This window comes from Hylaeus anthracinus, unplaced genomic scaffold (assembly GCF_026225885.1).
Source record: "Hylaeus anthracinus isolate JK02 unplaced genomic scaffold, UHH_iyHylAnth1.0_haploid 11985, whole genome shotgun sequence".
In the NCBI taxonomy this organism is placed as follows: domain Eukaryota; kingdom Metazoa; phylum Arthropoda; class Insecta; order Hymenoptera; family Colletidae; genus Hylaeus; species Hylaeus anthracinus.
The window spans coordinates 9,546,970-9,560,556 of NW_026534333.1; the positions used below are offsets into that span (position 1 = coordinate 9,546,970).

Below are 13,587 nucleotides of genomic sequence, written 5' to 3' on the forward strand. Positions count from 1 at the left end.
GATTCACCATTGGTGAATCTAGTGATATAAATATGATCAGTGAATATTTGTCCACTGAATACATACTATGACGTCGAGAATCCCCCACCCCAAGCTTAGTGTATATTCCCGCCATGGCTATGGCAGAGTGTTTGAAAACGATAACGATATTGTAATATATTCGCACGAGTTAACTTTTCACCAAGTATGACTAATATCGGGCAACTGGAAAATTTGTCCGATTTACTGCCGACTTATTACGCGAGGTTATTTCCTTTTCAAGATTACTACCGTTGGCTCAGTTATGGAAACGGTACGTTATTTGCGATAAAGAACCATGCAACTGGTTGATCCTTGCAACTGGCAATTTAAATTAATTGTTATCAACACATTATTATAATAAACTTCTTTTTAGTGAGCATATTCACCCGTAGAGAGTTTTCATTTACTCTGCAAGATGATGTCTATCTTCGATTTCAATCTTTTAAGAGTGTAAAAGAATTGGAACAAGAAATTAGGAGGCTGCTACCCTTTAAAATAGATATTGGTGCAGTTTACAACGTTTGGTGGGTGCTTTTGTAGTTAGAACTACTTCCATTCTTATTGAACCATATTTTTAATACTATCATATATAGTCCTAAAGATCAGCGAAACAGCTTTGAATTTGAACCTGTCGAGAGAGAACTGGTATTTGATATCGATATGACTGATTATGATGAAGTTAGAACATGTTGTACCGGAGCAGATGTCTGCTCTAAATGTTGGAAGTTTATGTCAGTTGCCTGCAAAATTTTAGACAGTGCTTTAAGACGTAAGTACAGATAAAACTTATTACAATAATATTGTATTGCTTATACAAATATGAGCATCGATATGTTATACTTTTTAGTTGATTTTGGGTTCAAACATATTTTGTGGGTATTTTCTGGCAGAAGAGGTATACATTGTTGGGTGTGTGATCCTAGTGCACGCACTTTAACTACATTCGAGCGTGGTGCAGTGGCAGAATATTTACAGATCTTAGATGGTGGAGAATACATGAAAAAAAAAGTGACTTTGCATGGTGATAAAATACATCATTCTATTAAGTGTGTATAATTGTTATCAAGTAAATCAGGTTTTAATATATTCATTTTTACTAAAAAAGATGTTATTTCATGATACTATGTGATTTTAGACGTGCCCTTAAGATAATAGAAGCTGTTTTCATTCCATTTTGCATAGAAGAGCAGAATATATTAGGAACTGATGAAGGAGTAGCAAAATTTCTGGAGATACTACCTGATGATGAAGATAGACAAGAATTGTTGACACAGTTTAATCAATGTAAATCTACCATAGACAAATGGAACCAGTTTGTTAAATACGTTAAGCATAAAAATACAATGGTACTTTTTTTTTTTATCGAATCTGCTAAGTTATTAAAAAATAGTTTTCGATATTAGATATCTGTTTTTAGGGGGATAAAAAGTTCAAGTGGTATTACCGTCACTTAATAGAGGAAGTAATGATTCAATACACATATCCCAGATTGGACATAAACGTTAGTAAAGGAATGAACCATCTTTTGAAGTCCCCTTTTTGTGTTCATCCAAAAACTGGCAGAGTTTGCATTCCATTCACAGCGAACACAGTGGATAAATTTCAACCAGATAAAGCACCAACAATTACTACGCTGATTGAAGAAGTCAACGAGTTCGACGTCAAGGATAAGGCAGAACAGCAAACATACGATTTAAATGCGAAGAAAATAAAAGACTACAAAAAGACTAGTCTAAATAAATCACTTCGTCTTTTTCACGAATTTTTGTGGAATTTAGAGAACGAGCGAAAAGGCCACAATATTAAAGAAAGCGGTATTTATTCTCTTATTTATTGTATAATAAGTATTATTGTTTCTACATACTCGTTTTATTTTTCAGATGAAAAAATGGAGTTTTAATGTAGATAAATAAATTTTTGTAATAAGTAAATTATGTATTCAATTATAATTGAACTATCGTTTTTCAATGCGTTTATATTGTTAGAAAAGCCGCTCTGTGAGCGCTCACAAAGCGGCTTAATAAGCGGTACCCTCTTTCGGGATGAACCCAAAAATTATATTTACTTCAAGTTATAGTCTCTTCTAGATGACATTGCGAACGCTATACCAACCGTTTAGGGATCGTCTCTAAATCTAAAAGCAATTCTCTCGGGCGTCTCTGCAATTTATTTTCATTGGGCTTCGAATAAATCTGAAGTTTGTCAATGTGTTTGTCTCGTTTCCTTCTTTGGAAAATGTTCAAAAGAGGAAACGAGACAAACATATCGGCAATCTTCAGATTTATTCGAAGCCTAGGGTTTTGCCCATCTTTGATTCTCAGTGTGCTAACATGACATGTTCTGTATGAAGTTAGCTATAAGTACTAACCTTACTTGCAGTTGCTTGCAGTTTTATGTGGTTTTATGTAGCTTTCTGTGATGGTAATCTAACTAACATTTAACATATTTATAATGTTAACACTAACATGTATTATTAAAAAAGGGTTTTCGTCTATATTTTAACAATGAACTAATGATATGTAAAGGTGAATATTATTTGCATATTAAGAGTTTTTCAAAAGGGACTTCGATTTTGTTTTTTAATGAAACATAAATAGTATGGAACATATCCGATTTATTCATTCGGAATGAGAATAGACATTATTACGAGTAATCGTGAAAGACAGCGTCGTTTAAGCGTTCACTGTGACTACATTGACAGACACTTATTATTAAAAAACAAAATCCAAAATTGTCTTTTTCTAATCAATCTTAATTGAATGAAAAGTACAATTTCTTATTTTGAATATCTTTTAAGAGCAAAGCATAAAATGAAAACATGGCACATATATTAACTCCATTTGTATACTGGGCTCAGACAGAACATCAAGTTACCTTAAAGGTAGAATTGACTGACGTTAAGGTATGAAACCTTGAGTGCATGCTTATTATTGTTTATAAGTTTATATAAATCATAACTACACTCTGTAGGACATTAATGTTTACATGGATGAAAAGAAGTTAGAAATTGCTGCTCAAGGGCATGGTGTCAGAGGTCTTAATAATTATGGATTCAATCTTGATTTACATTCATCTATTAACACTAAGGTAATGTTTCTATAATTCTTTTGTCATTACTGCATCTGTAATATATCATTGTGATTATACATCAGTGGTAGTAATATATGATTTAATTTATCTTAGACTAAAGTAATATACAATAAGAACTTTATATAGAACTTCTTCATAGTTTTAAACTAGAATCTATAATTGATTTTTGCATATATTAACTGAATTTAATGATCATCTATAAATCACATTTATTTGATTAAAAAATAAACCAAGAATTAATTAATTTGAGCCAAAAATTAATTTGTAGACCTAAGATGCATGTGCATGTGGACCTAACTCTCTATCTAACTCTTTTGTATCTAACTCTCGCTTTCCAAGACTAACTAACTACCTTTTCTTATTGTCATGTATGAGTTGAATTACCAACCAGACAGTATCAGCTCTCAGATGTGTCAGGTATACATAAGTATAGTTGCATAATCATGTATGTTGTTGAATCATGACTTCTTGAAGGCTAATCTCAAATACTAGATCGGTGGACCAATCCGACACTTCTATCGATTGCCTTTAGAGAGACACTCCTATTACCTAATATGCAAGGTTCAATCTGAACCCTAGTAAGGATATATAGATAGAGCATGTTCAGAATAACCCTCAGATTTAAGATGTATAGCTAATATTTTCCTAAGGTAGTACTGCGCGCCTCATGCAAGGAACATGATTGTGATATTATTAAGGTTTGTTGATGATAATAAACTATTATTTGATGTACATTGTGTACAACCAATCATTTTAAATTATAATCCTACAAATTCGCATAAGATTAAATCGGTGTATGAAGTACGAGTAACTATTGCCAGATTTTTCATATTTTGTCCCAAGATTTATAACACAATCGATGAGGGAAAGTGTAAAATACCAAGTATTGTAAATCTTGTTACGACGAACTTGTACCTTGGGCGTCCGTGTGGCGGTCCCAATAAAACACCGCCTGCATATCATATGGGCAAATGCAAGGAAATGTTGGGACTGTAAAGTTCAAGTATTATTACTAGCCACCCTCAGAAATTCTGACACCATAGCACTTCTCCTCAAGGACTCTAGGTCGAGGGAGAGGACACTAGAACCAAGAGGTGCGATTTCGAATCAGAAGACAGAATATTTTTTTAGAGGCGTCACATAAGTGACTCGTAGATTTAGTAGCAGTAAGTCACCTTTCCTTTGGTAAGGGTGATCCTTCATGCACACCACGTGTAAGCGTACCCAGATCCAAAACGGTTCATTAAGAATTTAAAAAGTATCATTGCGAATCGCCGTGTACTCTTTCAAGGATTGTCTTGTATATACGTTCATGGAAGGAACCCCATGAATACTGTTGGGATCCAGATGAGGGACGTGGAGACCGATTTATAAACTTACAAATATATTTCGGACGTTTCAAAAATACAACGAATACTTGCGGAAACAAAATAATCGACCGACGCGCGGAAGGATCGAAAACAATAATCAAACAATCAACAATCTTCCTGTAGGGTCTTTGGACTTTGATAAGAAATGCGAAAAACAAGGCTGACTAACTTATTTTGGACACATTGATTCCGATATCTTTATCGGACTGAATCTGTACACAACGATACACATCCAATGCAAAAATGATACCTCTGATACTTTATTCAACATATTTAATTTATTTTTATACCTAGAACGGCTCTATCACCAATTGTACCATCCACTTCAAAGCGCGACCGTAAACGTTAGAGATATAATTGATAAGTATAGTTCGTTTTTATATTACAGGAAAGTAATTACAAAGTAATAGATCGACAAGTTGATCTCGTACTAAAAAAAAAATGCCCTGCGTGGTGGCCACGATTAACAAGCCAACCACAAAAACCGTCGTGGTTAAAGATCGATTTTGATAAATGGACCAGTGAAGATTTAGAGGATAATGAAGATGAAAAACGTGATATACGCAATGATTATCCCGGCATGTATGACAAACTTCATCAAGAAGAATTTGGTTATAGAAAAGGTATATTTTATTTAAAAAATATATTACCACGTATATTGTAGTTGAAACTAATTGCGTTTAAAATTTGTGCAGAGGATTTCAAGAAGGTGTATTTAATTATATATAATCTTTGTCAGCTTGTTGGTTTTATATATGTTCTTACTGTAATGGGGATAATGTATTCACGAGATGGACCAGGTTAGTAAATATCTAAATTATTTTAAAGTAATTGATTCCTATATTAATTAAAATAATATATTTAAACACCAAGTTTTCTTCATTTTAGTCTCTATGAAAGAAATTTATGCAGCTGTTGGAAATCCAATGAAATTTATACAACTTTTACAGTTTTTAGAAGTTATGCATTCATTATTTGGTTATACTAGTAGTAATACATTGGTATCACTTGCACAAGTAGGAGGTAGATCGTTTATATTATTTTGTATGATTGAAGCCGAACCGCGTATGCAAACTAAACCTGTTGTTTTTTATCTTTTTCTTGTTTGGAGTACTGTGGAAATAGTTAGATATCCATATTATATAACGCAATTACTAAAAATAGAAATATCATTTTTAACATGGTTGAGATATACGATATGGATGCCCCTATATCCACTAGGATTTCTCTGTGAAGGAATCATAATATTAAGAAATATTCCATATTTTGAAGAAACACATAAATTTACTATTTCTTTACCAAATTCTTGGAATTTTGCATTTCACTTTCCATCATTTCTAAGAATGTACTTGCTTATATTTTGTTTACCTATTATGTACATGTTAATGACCCGTATGAATCGAATGCGTTATAAAAAATTAGGTAAGTCTAAATTAAAGAAGAAATATGCATGACTTAACAAGTAAATTAAAATTACGAAATTAGAAACTCGATAAAATTATATAACAATAATTCATAGGGTTATATTATTAAATTTATGATACATTTAAATAATAAATCACTGTCGTGTGTATATTGTCGCGCTAGGTGACGGTGTTAATTAGAGAATTTTATAATTACCCGTATGTCCTTTTTCTCGTCTTTTATCCTTCCCTGTCCCTGTAAACTAGGAAATTGAAAATAATTCAGTACATAGATTAGAAATATACCAACTTCCCCTTCAAATTACGATTTTATCTCAGATTTCTTAATGAATTTATTTTAATAGTATATAAATGGTGGTTTTTGTTAAATGTTATTCAAAATACATACTGAAATAATTATACTATTTCATAAAAATATCGAAGATCAATTAGATTGCGTTTTAATAGATAAATACATTTTATTTTTTATTGTCTGCTTGGTTGGATTAATCTTTTTTAGAATTTGAGTCATTACATTAACCAACTGTTCAGAGGTAAGGCCCGTTTTTTTCGATTTAAACTTTTGTAAAAGTTCTGTTGTTGTCATTGGTTTACGCATAAGATAACGTCTAACTGCATCTTCCGTGATTCCAGATTCACTGTAACGTATAAAAAATAATTTAATACTAATGTATGAAACATATTACATTTGAAAATAAATAAGTCCTAAAATACAGTAAATCATACAGATTACACTCTTCCCATTTAAACATACCTCGCTCCTGGAATATAAGAAGTTGCTGGTACAAGATTGAAATTATCCAACTTTAATTTTTTTGCCTGTGATATATCTGGAGAACCACAATGCTTTCTTTTCATAGGATCCGATATTCCAGCAACAACAGGTGTAGGTGTTGCGGATCTTGAACTATGTGCACTATTTGATTTTTTATTATCCTTCTCTTTTACTGTATCTGATTCTGAGCCTGAATCACTAGAGAAATCGCTAGAAGAATCCTTTCCTAATGCAACTTTCTTTAGATCTTTTTTCTTAGATTGCTTTTTCTTTTTCTTTCTATCTCTTTTCTTTTCAGGATCTTTACTTGTTTTATCCTTATCCTGAAAAAATGGAAGATAAATGGAGAAATTTTTGTTAGTCATATATGATATTCTAAAAATTGTACATTTGTTTTCCTACCTTTTCTTCTTTTTCCTTATTTTCATCTTCTTCCTCTTTATCTTCATCACCCTCCTTCTTGTCTGCCTTTTCTTCATCCTCTTCATCTTCATCAGAGGCAAGTAATTTTCTTAATGCATCTTCCTCTGCAACAGACTTGATTTCTTTTTGTTGTTCCAATTCTGAATCAGAATCTGAAGAATCAGAAATATAGTCACATTCTCTCCCTTCTTCATCTCCATCATCGCTTTCTTCAAATGCTTCATCGTCGGATGCCTTTTGTTTTTTTTTCTTTTTCTGGGCATCACCTGATACAAATACTTATAATGTAATACATAATAAACCTAAACGTAAAAAATAAATAATTCTATTTCACTCGCAATAAGTTGCAAATATACATATATTTTAATACAAAATCTACAATTGAACATGTGTCTAGAAGAAAAGAGCATAATTTAATTACAGCGAAACTCTTCAAGTTGCTTTGATTTCTAAGCATTCAGTTACTGAAAGATACTTACATGAAAGTTTCCTAATCATTGATCATTTCTCAAATAATTTTATTGTCTCGCCTCCAACATAAATATTAGTTTTTCAGTTACTATCACCATACACCTGGTCATACAACTTGAAGAGGTTCATTGTAGCTTATATACATAGTTAGAAAATATCGTACATGAAATTCACCCTTTTGTTTCTTCTTGGAATTGTCCTCTTCATCAGAGTTTTTCTTATTTTCGTCGGCATCGCTACCTGAGTTATCATCGTCACTGTCCATCCAGTCATCCATTTCAGATATTTTTAAATCCTTTTCTTTTTTTGTTGGTCTCTTGCTCTTCCCACCTTCCACTATTTCCTCATCATCCCCACCTTCTTCGTCATTTCTCAGTCTTTTTCGTAACATCAATGAGAAGTAATTGATTACTTTATTCCTACGACTAAATTCCTGTTCTGCTTCTTCTGCACTCAATGCTTTATATCTCTGAATGGGTTGAAAATTATACCTAGAAGGTATAAAAAGAGAGATCAAGACAAATGTTCATATTAGGGATTACTTTCTAACAATTTACAATCAAACTTCCCCTTAAATTATCTTACCATTCATGTAATGGAAAAGCTTCTATAGCTCCGTCAGCAGCATGAGTGAAAACATAATAAGCAGCATTTTCACTTACACCGCCTTCTCTTATACCTTTAAACTTTTTCCCTGTTTTTCCACCAGATTTTAAAATCCATGGTTGGTCTTCTGGCTTGTACTTCCTACTAGTAATGCCAAACTTCTTTCTTCTAGCTTCTTCTCTTGCATCTCTTCCAAATTCAGACCCAGCACCAAATTTTGGCATCTCTTCTTCTAGTCCTTTATATTCTTTCATATTATTTTCACGTTCCATCTTTACTTGTGACCATTTTGAAAAATCGACATTTAATGTTGCATTAAAACGCATCACATTGTGTTTTTTCTTATTATTTCTGAAATAGTAAAATATGATATATAGTAAACACAATATATTACGAATTTGTTAATTACATTAAAGAACATAAATTAACACTTTTACATACTTTGGTACTCTGATGCTAAATTCTTGTATAGATGGTGCACCTGAAACCTAAAAAGTGATAGATCGATCATTCATCATGAAAAATGCAATTCCCAAATAATAACCAGGAAAATAAGAATCCTGAATTACGTACATTGTAATAAATCAATTGAGTTTTAGAAATTTATGATTTGGAGTGTGAATCAAAATTTGAGACTACTGTTAAACTTGGACATGGTTAGATTACGACTCTAATATTAAATTTATGTACTGTCACTTTTTGTCACTTGAGTATTACATATAAACAATTTGAAATTCTCTTCTATTAGTTATCCTATTCAGCAATTAAAATTATTTGGATACAATAATTAACAATCAAAACAACTACATAACCTATACTACATTATTATAGATATTTTATTTCACATACCTTTGGAATCGTAGTTGTAGTCATTTTGGTAACCGAAAAAATATAGTTAGCAAAACATGAACACGATTAGGTTCAAGATAAAAGCAAGTTAATTTGAAATCATTCACGTCTAAGTGCTTCTAACAGCTTGTAACAGCTGAGCATGGCAGAGGACGTGGATCACGTGGACGACATTCCGCCATTTTCATGTACGAATTGGTACGAATGTATGCAAGTTAGCCAATAAAAACAACATTCAAAAAAGGGATCATCATCTATATTTTTGTTCTTTTTGTTTTGTTGATCTACTCGTTTTCAATGTACTCCATAAATTTAATTCTATGTATTTCAATATGTTTTACATTTTCCGATATATTAAATACATGGTATCAAATATTATTAAAATAAAGTATATAAAATATTGATCAGATGTATTGGAATTTATTCCTACAACGTAACAACAAATAATCAATAGATAGTAATATTGTTATGCTATTGATAATGTAAAATTTTTTAGTGAAATTGACAGATGACGTATGTTCATAGATTATATGTGTCAGAATTCATTCTTCGAATATAAGAAAATATTTTCAATGAATATTGGACTCGTATGATCATATATCGGTTACACGAGTCGATATTCATTCCTAAAATACAATTAAGCATATTTATCTTATAATATTCTAATCATTGGGCATCATAAATGTTCATAGAGATCAATTTAATATAGGTTAATCACGTTGAAGTCAGATGGTTCTAATCTGCTGCAATGATGTCCACATGTCCACACCTACGTATGGCGTAGAATTTTCTGACTGGTTAACTTCCTCGTAAATGACATCAATTCCTGAGGTTGCATGTGTAACATATAATTTTTTTCATTTTTAAGGAGCCTTCATTATATGTATTGTTACTTCTATTTTTATTTTTACTACTTTATTTAACATCTTCATATAATTTTACTATAGAACTGTCGTTCTAAATAAATAGTAACTATAACTAATATTAAATCCGTATTTATTTGGGGCACAGCACTCCACCATTCCGATGCTGTCAAAAGTCACGTGATTGTGTTACTAGAGTATATCTTATTGGATGAACTGATGTGAGATAAAATAAGTTTTTTTAGAATAGAAAATACGATTCTTTGCATTGCGCGATATAAAATGCAAGTAAAAGAATAACGAGTCAGATTACAGTATTCGATAAAAGTGAGTATAACAGAATCGTTTGATTAAAGAATTAACAAAAAGTTCTATGCATGGAAATTAACATTATTCCTCTTTCGAACGTTGGCAAGCCGTCTATCGATTCTCCCCACGCATACATCTCTTCAGTCATCGATTGCACTTTTTGCACCTGCCATTTTTTTCCAGAGTAATGGGAGCCTCATCTCGAACTACTAGCACGAGGGTGGATTAAAACAGGCTATCCTGACCTGCGAAGCCACCCTCACCCTCTTCGTCTCGATGAATCTTCCACATTCTTTATTTTTCAAAAATTTTTAAAGTGTCTCCTGCAAGAAAAAACAGACAGCAAAAAAAATACACTCGAGAAGTCAAAGTGTGCGACGAAGAAAGAACAACGTTGCTGCCAATAAGAAAGAGAAAGAGGGAGAAGGATAGAAATAGAAGAAGGTGAAAGTAAAAGAGAGACGGCTAGAGGGTGGGTGGTGGGGGGCTCTCGGCTTAGGAGTGAGAGAGACAGAAGAGGTCGAAGGGAGTCGAGCGAGGAGAATGACGGATAGCCAGCAGCAGTTTTGCTTGCGTTGGAACAACTTTCAAGCTAATATCACCAGCCAATTCGAAGCCCTCAGGGATGACGAGGACTTTGTCGATGTCACCTTTGCCTGCGATGGTAGGCGTCTCCAGGCGCACAAGGTTGTCCTCTCCGCGTGCAGTCCTTACTTCAAGGAGTTGTTCAAGGTTAGAAAACCTTCCCCGCCTTGCTTCTCTCTTCAGTGCTAGTTGCTTGATATTCCCCCCTCTCTCTTCCCCTCAGACGTGTATTCTTATATTCTTTGAGAATCATGCTTTGGTTTGGATGCGGATGAAATTACAGTATTTATTCAAATTTTCATGTACATGTGTATGTATGTGTGACACCATGCATGCGTATGTGTAACGTTCCCTGAAGTCACATATATGTTTTACGTTAGGACCCTCGATGTAGCACTTTATTTGTTTATTTATCGATAATTGTTGATAGCTAAAAACATCTAGTATGACAATGTTTCTTCAATTGTGTACAATATATACTTTTGGACTCTGCAAATATATTTGTAATATTTTTTAAATATCCCTTTTTCTTAGAATGAAGTTCTTAATTGAAAGATCAGAAACACTTGCTATATAGAACAGTTGTACATAGTTCATTGTGAAACTGAAAATATTAGATTATTTTACATTGTATTTTTGTCTTTTCTTATACTTTGTAAGTGTTTTAAATTGTATAATTTTCCATATAATATATACATATATTTTAATACTAAATAAAGTAAACTATTTATATGTGATTCAAACACTCTTGCTACTGTAGTATTATAGTATAGTTGTGCTGTTTTAAATTATAATCATGAAGGAATTTTGTTACCCTGAGTTTCGAATGACTAAATAAAGATTCTGCTTTTATCATTAAAAATTAATGAATAATAACATTATTAAAATACAAATTTGTAGTTTCATTTTGATATATGTTGAGTAATATAATAGGACTAAAAAGAGAACATAAATTATGAGGAACCTAATCAGATGAAACACAGGATTCAGGCTTGCTTCTAGTTTAACACTGTAGATTTAATGGTACATACAATAACAATTAACTTAACAATGATCTTTGCAAGTACAGTTAAAATTTTTAATATATAAGAAAAAATTAAGAAATAATTACAAATACATAAAATATTATACTGTAAATATGCCTTTATTAAGTTTACTTTTGTACCTCAAAAACATGTTCTGTATTTAAAATGTCTTACATATTGCCGCATTATGGTTACTTATTCAATCCGGTAAAATTAACATTAATATTATTAATAAATTTCACAATAATTTATAAATTATCAATCTTAATTTTAGTTCCTTTTTTTAATTTTGACAAATTTAACAAATTTCGTTATTTAAATGAATATTAAATTTATATATTGTAGATGAAATTTACCTTTATGTACAGAGTATATAGTAAATATAAAGAACCAATCTGTATAATAATACAAAGAAAAAGAAGAAAATGTCATATACACATAGGTTCACAAAGGTTTCAATACTGACTTACAATCTTTTGAAATTTCACATTATAGGAAACATTCGAAAATGAAGTCTCAGTTATGTAAACATGACCTAACCCACTCAAACATAATATTATAACATGACCAATTGTAGTTAGGTACCAGGTAATAATTACTTTACACATTATTAAACATCATTACCCTAACATTTTATTACTAGATGATATTCCATTAACTGTATGTTCAAAGATATGATAGAAATACTGTTTACTTGAAGAGAATGTATACATATTTTCATTTGTATACGATTGAATGTTGATTTCATTCTTCTCAGAAATAAAGTTACATTTATGTTATCATACCGATGAAAGATTTGTTTTCATTACACCAATTCGAAAAGGGCAAAAGACATTGCATACGTGATTCTTAAAGAATTTTTATTTTTTATAGTTTTTAAAATTATGACTAGTTACTCATGATTCTGTTCTAGATTTTTCTCCTTAAACTTTGTTCTAAAAAGATTCAAAATTTTCTTCTAGATTATGCTGTGAGATTAAAAAGTTAAGAATCACTGTCTTAAAGTTTGACACCTTATTTTAGGAACACTCTGTGTATATGACAATTAATAAAATTTCATATTTTATTTGTATTAGAAAGGTGGATTAACTACATGAAATATATTGCATAAATGTATTTTCATAGACGAATCCATGCAAGCATCCAATAATATTTATGCGTGATGTGGAGTTTGAACATCTACAGTCGCTTTTGGAGTTCATGTATGCTGGGGAAGTTAACATATCTCAAGCAGAATTGCCTACATTTTTACGAACTGCTGAGTCTCTTCAAATCCGTGGACTCACCGACTCTCAAAATATTCAGCACAACAACGAAAAGGTTTGTACTTGAAATTGAATGAGAAATACATTTATAATTTCAGTGCACAAGTTTAAGTTTCTGTTAATAATTTGTTAATATTAATTTGATTGATTGATTTCAGCATTTGAAAACAAACAACATATATGCATCAAATGGTCGTGGGCTGATCTCACCAAGTTTGGATGAGGACCGTAGCAAAACACCACCAGCCTCGAGTCCTCCACCACTTAAAAGGCTGTGCAAACGAAGTGATTCGCCTCAGATATCTAGTCCTGTACCAGCTGCTGTGGCCTGTACAACTGGACCATCATGCACACGGCCATTAATCGAGCCACAGGTTCAGCTCGACTGCTACAAAGATCTTGATATTGTTGAGGTTAGTTTTTGTAGTTCTATACACATCACATCAATAAGATAAAATTTTAGTAATTTACATGAAATATCTTAAATAAAAGTATTTTGTATTATTCTTAG

At 31.8% G+C, this 13,587-nt stretch overlaps 4 protein-coding genes across 7 annotated transcripts in view; 3 read left to right on the plus strand and 1 right to left on the minus strand.

Moving 5' to 3' along the window:
* Positions 1 to 51: 51 nt before the first annotated feature.
* On the plus strand, positions 52 to 1,985 carry LOC128886938 (DNA primase small subunit). The gene is made up of 7 exons (XM_054142224.1): positions 52 to 292; positions 395 to 545; positions 615 to 790; positions 869 to 1,067; positions 1,157 to 1,367; positions 1,439 to 1,835; positions 1,902 to 1,985. Exons 1-7 carry the CDS (start codon positions 187 to 189, stop codon positions 1,919 to 1,921), a joined length of 1,260 nt encoding a protein of 419 aa, XP_053998199.1. The 5' UTR covers positions 52 to 186; the 3' UTR covers positions 1,922 to 1,985.
* Positions 1,986 to 2,393: 408 nt separating this feature from the next.
* On the plus strand, positions 2,394 to 6,106 carry LOC128886939 (very-long-chain (3R)-3-hydroxyacyl-CoA dehydratase 3). 3 transcript variants are annotated; one of them, XM_054142227.1, is made up of 6 exons: positions 2,394 to 2,535; positions 2,818 to 2,923; positions 2,992 to 3,108; positions 4,870 to 5,104; positions 5,177 to 5,281; positions 5,370 to 6,106. In XM_054142227.1, the coding sequence occupies exons 2-6, from the start codon at positions 2,840 to 2,842 to the stop codon at positions 5,933 to 5,935; spliced, it is 1,107 nt and encodes a 368-aa protein (XP_053998202.1). In that variant the 5' UTR covers positions 2,394 to 2,535; positions 2,818 to 2,839; the 3' UTR covers positions 5,936 to 6,106. The 3 variants fall into 3 exon arrangements, with proteins under 3 accessions (XP_053998202.1, XP_053998200.1, XP_053998201.1); XM_054142225.1 differs by having other exon boundaries at positions 2,400 to 2,546; positions 2,819 to 2,923; XM_054142226.1 differs by lacking the exon at positions 2,394 to 2,535 and having other exon boundaries at positions 2,560 to 2,923.
* Positions 6,107 to 6,176: 70 nt separating this feature from the next.
* LOC128886936 (general transcription factor IIF subunit 1) lies at positions 6,177 to 9,202 on the minus strand. Its single transcript, XM_054142219.1, has 7 exons — positions 9,030 to 9,202; positions 8,622 to 8,668; positions 8,160 to 8,531; positions 7,749 to 8,065; positions 7,083 to 7,369; positions 6,660 to 7,003; positions 6,177 to 6,543 (listed from the first exon to the last, which is right to left on the minus strand). The coding sequence occupies exons 1-7, from the start codon at positions 9,051 to 9,053 to the stop codon at positions 6,330 to 6,332; spliced, it is 1,605 nt and encodes a 534-aa protein (XP_053998194.1). The 5' UTR covers positions 9,054 to 9,202; the 3' UTR covers positions 6,177 to 6,329.
* A 163-nt stretch (positions 9,203 to 9,365) lies between these two features.
* Positions 9,366 to 13,587, plus strand: part of LOC128886937 (protein abrupt-like) — a 39,020-nt gene continuing 34,798 nt past the window's right edge. Inside the window, exons 1-4 of one of the 2 annotated variants that reach the window (XM_054142220.1) lie at positions 9,366 to 10,219; positions 10,385 to 10,933; positions 12,937 to 13,131; positions 13,235 to 13,489. In XM_054142220.1, the coding sequence (XP_053998195.1) occupies positions 10,745 to 10,933; positions 12,937 to 13,131; positions 13,235 to 13,489 (639 nt within the window). In that variant the 5' untranslated portion in view covers positions 9,366 to 10,219; positions 10,385 to 10,744. Of the gene's footprint in view, positions 10,934 to 12,936; positions 13,132 to 13,234; positions 13,490 to 13,587 lie in introns of both variants that reach the window. The other variant, XM_054142221.1, reaches the window with a different exon arrangement.